The 14,393-nt window shown below is 27.2% G+C and overlaps 1 protein-coding gene and 1 long non-coding RNA gene across 3 annotated transcripts in view; one reads left to right on the plus strand and one right to left on the minus strand.

Moving 5' to 3' along the window:
• Positions 1–2,360: 2,360 nt before the first annotated feature.
• LOC126833333 (uncharacterized) overlaps positions 2,361–14,393 on the minus strand; it is a 57,023-nt gene continuing 44,990 nt past the window's right edge. Inside the window, exons 7-8 of one of the 2 annotated variants that reach the window (XM_050564602.1) lie at positions 2,911–2,946; positions 2,365–2,389 (exon numbers count right to left, since the gene is read on the minus strand). In XM_050564602.1, coding sequence (XP_050420559.1) covers positions 2,382–2,389; positions 2,911–2,946 — 44 coding nt within the window. In that variant the 3' untranslated portion in view covers positions 2,365–2,381. Of the gene's footprint in view, positions 2,390–2,910; positions 2,947–14,393 lie in introns of both variants that reach the window. The other variant, XM_050564600.1, reaches the window with a different exon arrangement.
• On the plus strand, positions 4,525–6,937 carry LOC126833336 (uncharacterized). The gene is made up of 6 exons (XR_007684936.1): positions 4,525–4,678; positions 5,155–5,181; positions 5,688–5,717; positions 6,165–6,200; positions 6,356–6,382; positions 6,718–6,937. It is a non-coding gene; the product is annotated as an uncharacterized LOC126833336 (long non-coding RNA).

A 14,393-nucleotide genomic window follows, 5' to 3' on the forward strand; every position in this document is an offset into this window, starting at 1 on the left:
ACCTACAGGAACTTATCATTTGTTTACATTACAACAATCGCTGTGAAAAACAGCTTGGTTGGTGGAAAAATTTGAAAATGTTTTTCTTATTTGGTAGGTGAGGGGAGTGTTATTGTGTTCATTGTTTGATAAACACATTGCATGTACCATTGTTATGAATAAAACGTGTAAGCAACACACAATTGTTTTTGGTTTTAGAACCTAGTTTAATACAGCCAAACTTTTTTATTGTTTTAGCAACTTATTTATTTAAGTTTTGCAGCAAAAAGAATAACATATGAGTAATATTTTTCATACTAGTGGTGTGAAAACTAAAATATATAGGTTACACTGAAACAGTTAAATTCAAAACCTACGGTTAATTTAGCATCATAAAGGACAAGAAATTATTAACAAAGACTATTCATTGACCGAAATAATTCAATTTCTTGATATCGCCGTGTTGTTTTAACATATTTTTTAACAATGCAATTCAATTTTATTCTATACTTTCTAAATTAAAAAATCAGATTACCCGGCCACTAAAAAAATGTTTATAAAAATAAATTAAAATTGAAAAAACTAAATAAGATCACTTGAAATAGGTATCTATAAAAATATTAACTTAAATCGATAATTTTTTTCGAATCTATAACGTGCTGGTATTAAAATTCCCAAATTCTGCCAAAAACACATTTTTTTGGCAATTAAAAAAAATTTGTAGTGCTGATTTTTTCCAATGTTCAATACGATATAGATAAACATGAGCCCTACCTTCTGACAAATTTTTAACTAAAAGGTCATAAAATTACATCTATAAAAAAAAATATCCATCAGCCATGATGGGGGGGGGGAAAGCATAATTAACAATTCAAGGCTACTGTCGTGGGGGCATGGCATTATGATGTGTGATCTATTGAGACATGTTACTCAAATAAATTTTGTCTGGCGATTCAAAAGCTCTGTGTATAACTTTTTTGTGCGTATATAGAAACTTAAGGTCAGAAAATTAGATTTTAAGGTAGTCATTTACTAGTTGATTTTGATAAATGAAACAGGCGATACATATTTATTATAGGACGTATTGTTGCAAAAAATATAAACAATTGTTACTATCCATAACACATAAGTCGTATCAAGTAACGTAGTCAAAAATGTGTGGTCTATAGACCCAGTATGTAGTAATTAAAATCCTTCTAAGAGATAGGTTATAATTTTGACCATGACAGAGAGTGACTATCATCCTTGCCCTCGTTCCAAGATCTATTGATTTTAAATGGTTGTTTAATTTTACAGCTCACATGCAAAATGTATTAAGTATTTTTATTTTGTTTACAACACAGAATACGTTTAAAAAAACAACTTGTTTTCGGTAATAATACAATATAATATAATACAATATATATTATCTACAAAAAGTTTAGTCGTGTTTTTCTTGTAACTCTATTGTGGTATGTACTAATATAGAAGTTGACATAATTTACAATATATGGGTTTTGATCTTCCCTAAAATATTATCACAATTTTACGCTATCATAATAGATCAAGGTTTAGATCCCATGAGGGCCCGTGTCTCTAATATTTTAAATATAATTGAATTTTAATTTTGAATACACTATTTTTTATGTTGTACAAAACCCAAGGATACGTTTCCGTACATAAAATACCATAATTTAGACAATGACTGTTGCAATGTAAGCAATGACAAATACATGTTGGTATTATACAGCTTAAGTTTTTACATAAAACGAGCAATATGGCTTTTTAAGAAAACAAGTGCTTTTGAACGTATATTATGTGATATATGATAATTGATTTGTTTGTTACAGAATTTAGATTTCATGGATATTGTAATAGTAATTACGAATTTTTTAACAGTCGTATATAGCCTTAAAAGCTTGTTAGAGTTTGATTATTATGTTGTATTGTCTTATCTTCATTACATAATAAATTATTATTTATCTTATTAATACCTTTACATTCATTAGAACATCTGTACATTGTAAAATATTATACATTAAGCTGACGGGGAAAGAACCGTCGGTGGATTTTTTTAATAACATATTCCACATTATACATTTTTTTGTTAGTTCATAATATTACATGTTTATTTCTGTTTTATGACATGTCTACCAATATAATAAATAATTACCGAATTCATAAAGTTGTTTTTTTTTTATCTAATCTATTCTATTTATTTTTTCTTTTAAGTTCATTCCTAATTGTTCTACCATAATTAAATGACTGTGCAAGTTTGGGTTAGGGGTCCATAGTTTATATTTCTAATAGATAATTCATCTTAATGGTTATGTAGAGATTTGGTGTTAGAGATAACATAACCTGTATAATGTGGGTGTGTATTTATTTAGAGAAGTGTTTTTTGTTGGTAAATTGAACTACCGTTATTTAGCTAAAAAAACAAATATTGTGTAAAAACATGGTTTATTTATAATTAGCTTACACATGGATTTGAATTCAAATTAAGTTAGGCTTCTATATAAATGTATAAAGTACATTATTTTGGTCTTGGTCGTTAATGTGTTTTTAGTTTTTTTCTGACACTTTTTTTTAACATTTTATACAATTTTTCAGCTTTTTGAAAATATTTAAAAAACTCCTAGTATTATTGCAAAGCACAAAAACTGATATTTTCTTCCAACTTACGATCATTTGAAAAACAAATAATAAAAATGGATAATCATTTTCACTTTTCAAATTTATATAAGCTATAGCAGTTTAAAAAACTTACGAGGAACATGGACCTTCGTGTCAGGAGCTGAAATATCGAAAAAAATTGCTTAAATATTTTTAATTTATCCCAATGCATTATATAAATGGAAATAATGTTTTTTTTTTGGAATATTATTTATAGTGTATTTAATTTTACTTTTGAAATTTATATAAGTTATAGCAGTCTCAAAAAAGACTTACTTTCAGGGACATGGGGTGCAACTGGATTTGGAATAGCTGAAATATCGAAAAAAATTACTTAAATATTTAATTTATTCCAATGACACAGTTGTTTCAACTTTCAATATATATATATATATATATATATATATATATATATATATATTCGTTTTAAATGGATTATTTTCATAGGTATTTTTCTACATTCATAAATAAATATTTTTTTGCTCTCTTGCAGGATCTAACTGATATAAATTTTCATACAAATCTGAAGGTTATATAATAAATATAATATGTATGTAAAATAATATCAGCTTTCTGAAAAAATATTAATTTTTTTTCGCGTAACAGAAAGTCATTAAAATTGTGTTTATTGTCTAAAAAGTTGTGTTTTTACAAATTATGTTTTTCAAACAATTTTTCAATTAGACATACCGTTTTATAAAATAATATGTTTATGGACATAATAAACATACATTCAACAAACTTACGTCCCTTTTGAAATTTATATAAGTTATAGCAGTCTCAAAAACTTACTGGGTAAAGTGTTTCCAACATCAATAAGAGCTGAAATATCGAAAAAAATTACTTAAACATTTGATTTATCCCAATGCATCATGTGGCTCATTGTTATAGGGCTAGTACACAGTTGTTTTAATATTTATTCGTTTTGAAAGGATTTTTAACTAGATATTTTTCTACATCCAAAAAATAAATATTAATCTGGCAAAAAATGCTGATTAATTTTTTGCGTAACAAAAAGTCACTACAATTTAGTTATTTATTTGAAAAGTTGTATTTTCACAAACTGCATTTTTGAAACAATTTGTCTACTATACATACAGTTTTTTATAATAATATGTTTATGGACATAATAATCTTCATTAATTTATCAACAATGTTTAATAACAATTTATACTTATTTTCAGCTTTTCGAAAATAAATTGTAAAACTACTAGTATCTTTGTAAAGCACACAAAAACTGATATTATATAAAATTTCTGTAATATTGTAATAACTTAATTTTGATGTACGAAGATACTATAAATAATAATCCAAAAAAAAAAATTATTTCTATCTATATAATACATTGGGATAAATTAAATTGTGTGTTGTTTACACGTTTTATTCGTAACAATAGTACATGGAATGTACTTTATTCGGCCAAACATGTTTAACAAACAATGAACTCATACACAATAGCAATACATAAACCATTTAAATATTTACACTCCCTTCGCCTACAAAATAAGACAAACATTTTAGAATTTTGTGCAGCACATATCGTGTATTTGTACATGAGTATCCTACAATTTTTTTAGCTTAATATTAAAACATGTTATTATTTGAACAATTCACGCGCACGATATTTTCAACTATAAGGTCTTAAACTTACAAAAAAATGTCATCACCCGTGATGGGGAGGGTAGTATGAGGAAAAAGTATTATTACTCATGTTATTCGATGCAAAACTTAAATAAATAAGATGCTAAAACAAAAAAAAAAACATAATTCTGCTAAACGTATTTAACAAACAATGAACTCATAAACAATAACAATACATAAATAATTACAAATTGTTCACTCCCTTCGCCTACAAAATAGGACAAACATATCTCTCTATATAATGTAAGCATCAAACGTACGGTTGCTCTAGTAAAGTATTCTAGATTCTTGGTGTTTAATTATAATAACTACTTCAATAAAATGAATTTTAAAAGTATAATTTATATTGTAGCCACCATATTATTAATAATGATGTCGGGTGTATCAGCTCCAGCTCCAATAGGTAAAAAAACATTTTTAGTATATAATTTTTTATATTTTTTTTCTTATAGTATCTTCAGCCAACAAAATTATTTCGAATTCTGTGGTCGTTTTTACCAGTTTTTTCGACTTGTTTATGAAATTTTATCGCATAATTTACCTTTTTATACCTCATTAAAATTTTTTTCTTAGAGTTTTTATGGAGTTTCCAATTTGAAACTATGTACACACTATGTAAATTATCCTCAGCTTTCTGTTAAAAATAGTAGAAACATTTTTAGATAATAATCAATTTTAATGACTTTCTGTTACGCGAAAAAAAAATTAATATTTTTTTCAGAAAGCTGATATAATTTTACGTAAATATCTGATTTGTAATAACTTAATTTTGATGTACGAAGATACTATAAATAATAATCCAAAAAAAAAAAATTATTTCTATCTATATAATGCATTGGGATAAATTAAATATTTAAGCAATTTTTTTCGATATTTCAGCTCCTGACACGAAGGACTATGTTCCTCGTAAGTTTTTTAAACTGCTATAGCTTATATAAATTTCAAAAGTAAAAATGATTATCCATTTTTATTATTTGTTATTCAAATGACTGTAAGTTGGATAATAATTCTACAATGATACTAGTAGTTTTACAATTTATTTTCGAAAAGCTGAAAATAAGTATAAATTGTTATTAAACATTGTTGATAAATTAATGAAGATTATTATGTCCATAAACATATTATTATAAAAAACTGTATGTATAGTAGACAAATTGTTTCAAAAATGCAGTTTGTGAAAATACAACTTTTCAAATAAATAACTAAATTTTAATGACTTTTTGTCACGCAAAAAATTAATCAGCAATTTTTGCCAGATTAATATTTATTTTTTGGATGTAGAAAAATATCTAGTTAAAAATCCTTTCAAAACGAATAAATATTAAAACAACTGTGTATTATCCCTATAACAATGAGCCACATGATGCATTGGGATAAATCAAATGTTTAAGTAATTTTTTTCGATATTTCAGCTCTTATTGATGTTGGAAACACTTTACCCAGTAAGTTTTTGAGACTGCTATAACTTATATAAATTTCAAAAGGGACGTAAGTTTGTTGAATGTATGTTTATTATGTCCATAAACATATTATTTTATAAAACGGTATGTCTAATTGAAAAAATATAATTTGTAAAAACACAACTTTTTAGACAATAAACACAATTTTAATGACATTCTGTTACGCGAAAAAAAATTAATATTTTTTCAGAAAGCTGATATTATTTTACATACATATTATATTTATTATATAACCTTCAGATTTGTATGAAAATTTATATCAGTTAGATCCTGCAAGAGAGCAAAAAAATATTTATTTATGAATGTAGAAAAATACCTATGAAAATAATCCATTTAAAACGAATATATATATATATATATATTGAAAGTTGAAACAACTGTGTCATTGGAATAAATTAAATATTTAAGTAATTTTTTTCGATATTTCAGCTATTCCAAATCCAGTTGCACCCCATGTCCCTGAAAGTAAGTCTTTTTTGAGACTGCTATAACTTATATAAATTTCAAAAGTAAAATTAAATACACTATAAATAATAATCCAAAAAAAAAACATTTTTTCCATTTATATAATGCATTGGGATAAATTAAAAATATTTAAGCAATTTTTTTCGATATTTCAGCTCTTGACACGAAGGACCATGTTCCCCGTAAGTTTTTTAAACTGCTATAGCTTATATAAATTTAAAAAGTGAAAATGATTATCCATTTTTATTATTTGTTTTTCAAATGATTGTAAGTTGAAAGAAAATATCAGTTTTTGTGCTTTGCAATAATACTAGGAGTTTTTTAATTATTTTCAAAAAGCTGCAAAAATTGTATAAAAAAAAAAAAAAAGTATCAGAAAAAAACTAAAAATACTTTATCGACCAAGACCGAAATAATTTACTTTATACATTTTTATAGAAGCCTAACTTAATTTGAATTCAAATCCATGTGTAAGCTATAAATAAACCATTTTTTTACACAATATTTGTTTTTTTAGCTAAATAACGGTAGTTCAATTTACCAACAAAGCTGCAGTATCCAAGATCAGTTTCACATTTTGAAAATACATATGCTTATTAATACGTGTATTTTGTAAAATTATCATCTTTGTTTATCATAATTATTATGTTTCATCCTTCAGATTTTTCTAATAACAATGTATTCTAAAAAACATATTCTGTTACCTATCACATAAATTATGTCATGTCTTATACCATTTACCAATAAAAACAATATTCACCGAATAAGTAAATTTGTATTTTATTACCTAGTCTAATTTAACTATATGTTTTTACTATAATTAGTACAATTGTCGATAGTAATATAATAAAAATATTATAATTGCTTAACTTTTTAAATTATAACAAATATAAATGTACAATACATTTTGATTATTTACTATCTATAATCTTTATGCTCTTGATTTAACCTTAAACCTTTTTAATACTTAAACAAGCATAATTTTCGATAGTAATAATTTTATTACTATCGATAATATTTATATTTACAAATATTATCTACAAAAAGTTTAGTCATGTTTTCTTGTAACGCTATTGCGGTGTATAATAATATAGAAGTAAACAACATTTATAATAACCTACGTTATGGTATTTCTTAGTGTGTATGTTTTTTAAAAGTATTATTATCATGTACTCAGTTCAGGAACAAATAATAACTACCTACAAAAGCTATGCATATTGTTAGCTACAAGAAAAAATATGTTTTAAAAACGTACTCCCATTATACAGTGTGATTTTTTTATCATAAGCCGCTCAATATCTCAGTTTTTCACATTTTTTTTTGTTTTTATCCTCCTCCCAACTTAGATTTTTTTAAAGCAACTTTTGAATCTTTAATGGTAACGTATATATTTCACTAAATTTTTAAACTGAGAATTATGTACTAAAAATTTTGACTGGTTGATAACCAGTTTTGGATTATTATTTTTAAAGTTATAAGAGTTTAAAAGTTATTACAGGAGGGGAAGTGCAGTGTAGTACTATTCCACCTACCCTAAACTTGAAACTTCAATAACTTCAAAAATAGTTATCCAAATTTATTTGTCGACTAGTCAATATTTTTAGTAGAATATTCTTTATTTAAAAAACTTAAAACGTTTCCCTTTAATTTTTAAAAAATGCTATTAAAAAAACTAGTTTGGGGGGTCAGGTAGAAACATAATAGTTTGTGGAAAATTGAGATCACATTATATAAAAACACTATGAATAAAAAAAGATCCAAGTAGGTATTAATTAAACTCAGTGAGATATTGACTGGCCCAAGATAAAAAAAATCACCCTGTATATAATATGACCATTACATGCTTTTACTTCTGATTCATCCTTTTAATTTTTTTTATTTTAAAATGTCTATTGGTATATTGTTATATATGAAACAACTATTTAAATTCATTTTGTATAATAAATTTACAAGTATAAACATTTAGTGAATTTTGATTATTAACTATCTATACTCCATAGAAAATATTGTTATTGTGTCATTTCATGCCTAATCACTTAACGTGTGTGCGAGTAGATTTTCTAAATTCATACATTGTATGCGGATTGAAGGTATGATTATTTGAAGTTCGTTGTAAGCTGGCTTTATACACTAATCTTTTAACAGCCCCTCCTATGCATTACACGGAGATTTAAATATTTAAAAATCAACAATAAGAGATGTATACATGGCTTTGTGCAGTTAAATTCTATTATATGGTATAACTTGTTGGGGTGCCACAAATAGAACAGAAATTGCTTCAATACACACTGCCCAAAAATATTTTTAAAAAGGTATCGTACTCCTTTCCGTTAACACATCCTTCAGCGGAATTATTTAATTGTACAAATACATTATCTGTTTATAAGTTATATATTAGACAAGTTTTAATAAAATCTATACAGTGGCATAGATTAAACGATAAAGAACGTCTAGACAGGAGAACAGGAAAATTTACAAAAACACCATTTGCATCCCTTTCTAGCTCAATAAGCTTCTCCGGTTACATGTGTAAAACGATATTTAATAATTTGGATAATGATGTAAAGAGTCTAATGAAAATGTGCTAACTTTTTACTAGTTAAAATATTAAACATGCTACTCTGTGTTGTAGCCACCGAACACAGTGCAATACTTGAAATAAAAACTTGAAATACAAAGCTAAAATAACATACTCTTTAGTTATACTATACAAATCATTATGATTCATATTTTGTACATTACTTGATATCTTATATTACAATATTCTAGTTAATACATTTATCGTCATTGTGTTTATACGGTTATATTCCCGTGTTATCTTATATCCCATAATGTACGTTCAAAAGCACTTGTTTTCTTAAAATGACTGAAAAATATCTTGCACGTGTATTGTTCAAATAATGACGTGTTTTCGTATTCTGGTATTGTATCTGATGATGTCTGTCGAAAGTATAAGAAAATTGAGTTTAAAATATTTTTTTTTTTTGCTAAAACGTAAATTCATGTCGAATAATATTCACTGCCAAGTTTGGTTCCGTGTTAAGTTAGCTGTTGTTTTTCATTTTGAGACTCAGCTCTCCCGTGCAGTGTACACAACGGCCAAATATTTACACTTGTTCTGCTTAGGGAAAAAAACTAACAACAAAATACGACGTAGGTATCTTATTCGATCAACTGTATACATAAAAAAAAAATGAAATACGAAAGAAATTCTCAAGGTCAATGTTAACCGATCACAGTACTTTTCATAATAATAATAATATTTTGCTAAAAATCTGTAAAATCTGATCCTTTTTCAAACAAGCAATCGATCTTGAGCCACACCGTATATGGCGAAATAAATACCTGCAAATGTATTGTACATGAAAAGATTCATGATATTTAGTTAAAACTATTAATGCTATAAGTGTTAATTTTTTTAAAATGTATAGCGTGCCGCAATTCGGAATATGTCTGCAATAGGCAGATACCACCTCGACATAGAAATTAAATTATTAGTTGGTTATTATTCGCCATTAGTTGTATTATTTATGTGGGATAATGAAAGGAAAAAAACCTTTTCAGTTGCACATCTAGCATGATCGTAGAAAATACATGTATTATCAAGAGAGGGCGGCTAAAAAAAATTCTGGGGCAGGCTATAGCCCCTTTGGCAGTGTTGGACAAAATTGTTATATAAATAAATAGCGGCTCTTGTATCATTACAATGATTTATTGAGTCGTGTTTTTCGATTAGAAGGCTATCTGCTAAATAACAAGGCAAATTTCGAGAGGCAGAGGCCTCTCAGTCTAAGACCTCAGTACAATCTAAGTTGTAACACACGAGCAGAATAATATTGTACACTTGCGTTGTTCAAATAATAACATGTTTTCGTGTTATTAACTAAAAATATATGAAGGTTACCCGTGTACGAATTTTATCGGTTTGAAGAAAACAACAGATAGTATGTAACCAGGACAAATTTTAGAAAAGCGATACCGAATCATCCGATTTAATATACTATACATAGTATTATGCTTCTTGATGGGGTACTGTCATATAAACTTGTTTTTACTTAACACCACAAATTATATTTCAACCCCCAGAACCCAGATGTGTATAATATTCTGATAGCTAAGGCTTGACTACTTTTGTTCTTGTAAAATAAAACTCAATTAAATACATGACAAAGTTAAGTTACGCTCATATAATCAGGAACGGACAGTTTAAAACGCCTCGAAAGGCATATCTTACAACTTCGACATGTTTTCAATAATTTTTTTTTTACTTTTCACTTTTAAGGTTAATTCACAAACAATATTACCCCTCCCCTCTCACAATCTAAACAATATAAACATTCCAAAGGGTAGAATACATGAGAAACAGACGGGAACCCATCCTGATTTTGGAGTATTTATATCTTTACAATAAGATTTCAAATTGTGGCTATTCCCTTCCCGAAACTAACGATATTCACTTACTACTACTACTACTACTTACAACTACTTTTCACTTATATATAAAACTTTCTTAGTGTGCTGATTTATACTCTGATTGGTTTGGACTGTACTGGTTTGAATCTACTGTCCACAGATCCATCGAAGCATTTATTTCAAAACTTCAGCTATAACAAATACCACTGTGAACTATCAAAAAAACTAAGTTGTGGGGGGGGGGGGGTAAAAACAGTTTTTTTGGAAAATTGAGATCACATTATATAAAAACAATATGAAAAAAAAAATTTAATTTCTTATTAAACCCTATGAGATATTGAGTGATTAATCATAATGATATCATCCTGTAATTATGTGTGTGTGTGTTTGTGTGTAAAAAAAAAGGTAAAACATCCATAATTCCCCAGAAAAATTAAAATCTCCAAAAAAAGGAAAAATCCCCAAACTTGGCAACTCAGTAATTCTAAGAGTGGTTTACCCTATGGGAACGATAAAAGGAACTAGTTCATTTCTTCAAGCTTGGAACGGGAAAGGACTAGTTTCTTTTTCGAAGGAATTTTTCAAGCACTGATACAGTGCAACCACATCTTAGAATAAGACAGTCTCGCATTCACTTGAAGAACTGTAAAAAGCCATAAACCTAACTTTTCGGTTGAAAAGTGTTCAGAAATATTTGAAAATGTCTTATGCTTGTAAGTACATAAGTTGTTAGTTTCACATGCGTCGTTAAAGAACCCTATATCCTAATATCTCAATTTTAAACTTCGGATAGACTTTTCACAAAACTATAAATTTTTAGTCGTGGCGGTCATGTTCTAAGGGTGCGTTAAGTACTAACAGCATGTATTTTGAATAATTATAATTTCTAAAATAAGAGTAGGTGATCAGTTTATGATTCGTTAGTGTCATTTTTATATTATCTACATAATGTACCACAATTATTAGCATGTGACTGCAGAGAAGTGGAACAGTCTATGAACCACATTGTGGGTATGCCCAAGAGTCTATTTGAACCAGGGATTATAGGAAACCACCGAGTTACCAAAGAGGCAATAGAATGCTTAAGTGAGCTTGACTTGGACTTATAAATGACTAATATTATTTTATTATACGTTGATTTACTTTACACTAAAAACAATGTATGTAAAATGATTATGATCTGTTTTATTATTTGTTACAGTTTGAAATGTAATAGTGTATTATGTGTTTGTTGTTCATGCCATGCGAAATAAATAAATAATAATTCCTGTAGCCCCGTGGGGAGGGCTACAGGAATTATTATTCCTCCCCACTATGCCACGACCTATCTGTACTGGCTTTGTTTTTTTGGAAAAAAATTTAACGAGTAGACCGATTATTTTCTGACGTGTACGGATTTCTTTCTAAACCAGAGGCCCAAATTTGGATTTCCAAACTATAATGTGTAAGGTTTTATTTTATGCTCTGAATTTTTGTTGTATGAAATGCGCTAGCGTATTACAAAAAAAACGATAAAGCGCGTAAACAACGACGGTTAGTAATATTTGGTTTGGGCTTATTCACCTTAAATTCGTAATGGTATGCAAAAACATTGAGTAATACACTTGGAAAATCGTCATGGTGGTAGATTTGCACAAATTGTTCGTACTATTAAATGCGTTAGTATGTAAAAGACCTTAAGTTTTATTATGTTAAACATATTCGATATAGACACAAATGTGTTGTATACCTTTAGGCAGAAGATACAGAAATGAGAAAATGATTTTTTTTGTATCTAGACCAAATTTTACGAGTAGAACGATTATTTTTTTCGACGTGTAGAGAATTCTTTAACCAGAGGCCCAAATTTAGGTTTCCAAATGATAATGTGTTAGATTTTATTTAATTCATTGAACTTTTGTTGTATGAAATACTCAGATTTTTTGTACTCTTTAATGTATTAGATATAAAAGATGTTAAAGTTATTGTGTGCAAAAACACAATACATTTTTATTTTTCATTGTTTTTAGTGTCTTATTTTTTTAGTTTCGTGTCAATAAGAATAACAAAACATGAGTAATTTACCACAAAAAACACTTCTCTAAATAAATACACACCCACATTATACTCCATTTAGGTTATGTTATCTCTAACATCAAATCTCTACAAAACCATTAAGATGAATGATCTATTAGAAATATAAACTATGAACCCCTAACCCAAACTTGCACAGTCATTTAATTATGGTAGAACAATTAGGAATGAACTTAAAAGAAAAAATAAATAGAATAGATTAGATAAAAAAAAAACAACTTTATGAATTCGGTAATTATTTATTATATTGGTAGACATGTCATAAAACAGAAATAAACATGTAATATTATGAACTAACAAAAAAATGTATAATGTGGAATATGTTATTAAAAAAATCCACCGACGGTTCTTTCCCCGTCAGCTTAATGTATAATATTTTACAATGTTCAGATGTACTAATGAATATAAAGGTATTAATAAGATAAATAATAATTTATTATGTAATGAACATAATACAGATGGCTCTGTTTTTTTCAGAACATTATGTTACATTATAGGTGGAGCTTGCGGATGTGCACGTCGTATTAGTTGCTTGAGGAATTGGACATTATCTGTCCTGCATCCCATTTGGGCATCATTTTTATCCGTTAAGATGCATGAACGGTTAGTTAAGTCAATGTCAACTTTTTTTATGTATGATGCTGGAGATTGTGTACTATGGTATAATGCTAGCAAACGACACTTGAGTAATAAAGAGGCACCATCCATCCTGCACAGTTTCTATTAAAAAAATTGAAAATTTATTTTTTTAATTTGCTTATATTAGCTTACTAGTTACTACTTTTCTTTAAGGTATAGGACACGACTGTTTTATTTGTTAATACGTATTGCACAGACATGCTATTTGTATTATATGGAAGTATGTGTTAGTAGTTATAATTTTTATGGTTAATTGTTAACAATATAATTTAGCTGTATCCTTGTTCACATTAAATGTATATATTATGAATCAATATGTACCTATTATACGACGTCCGATTATATGTTTTAAAGCCCAAGTAACATATTCTCTGTTCTTGTCTGCAAAGTTTGTTATTGGTGCCATAGCTATGTAAATAGTTATTAAATGACAGTGTTGCGAAGAAACAATAAAAATAAATATTATATTAGTCCCTCTTTATATATAATTATTGCAATAAATTTCCATTAATTGTGAATGAAAGTTAGTTATACTTCCAAAGAATTTATTACACAATAACACTGTAGTAACACTCCCTCTCACTCTTTCCTCAACAAAAAGTTAAGTTTATTAAAACAATTTATTGACATAAACATTAAATAAATAATATTAAGCAAATTTCAACTCTAACAAGCTTTTAAGGCTATATACGACTGTTAAAAAATTCCTAATTACTATTACAATATCCATGAAATCTAAATTCTGTAACAAACATATCAATCATCAAATCATCAATTATCTTATATCACATAATATACGTTCAAAAGCACTTGTTTTCTTAAAAAGCAATATTGCTCGTTTTATGTAAAAACTTAAGCTGTATAATACCAACATGTATTTGTCATTGTTTACATTGCAACAGTCATTGTCTAAATTATGGTATTTTATGTACGTAAACGTATCCTTGGGTTTTGTACACCATAAATAATAGTGTATTCAAAATTAAAATTCAATTATATTTAAAATATTAGAGACACGGGCCCTCATGGGATCTAAACCTTGATCTATTATGATAGCGTAAAATTGTG

The sequence above is a fragment of the Adelges cooleyi genome, unplaced genomic scaffold (genome assembly GCF_023614345.1).
Source record: "Adelges cooleyi isolate 19-005CV unplaced genomic scaffold, UGA_ACOO_1.1 ACOO_flye_CR_arks_rails_tigmint_CR_PRNA_2, whole genome shotgun sequence".
Classification (NCBI taxonomy): domain Eukaryota; kingdom Metazoa; phylum Arthropoda; class Insecta; order Hemiptera; family Adelgidae; genus Adelges; species Adelges cooleyi.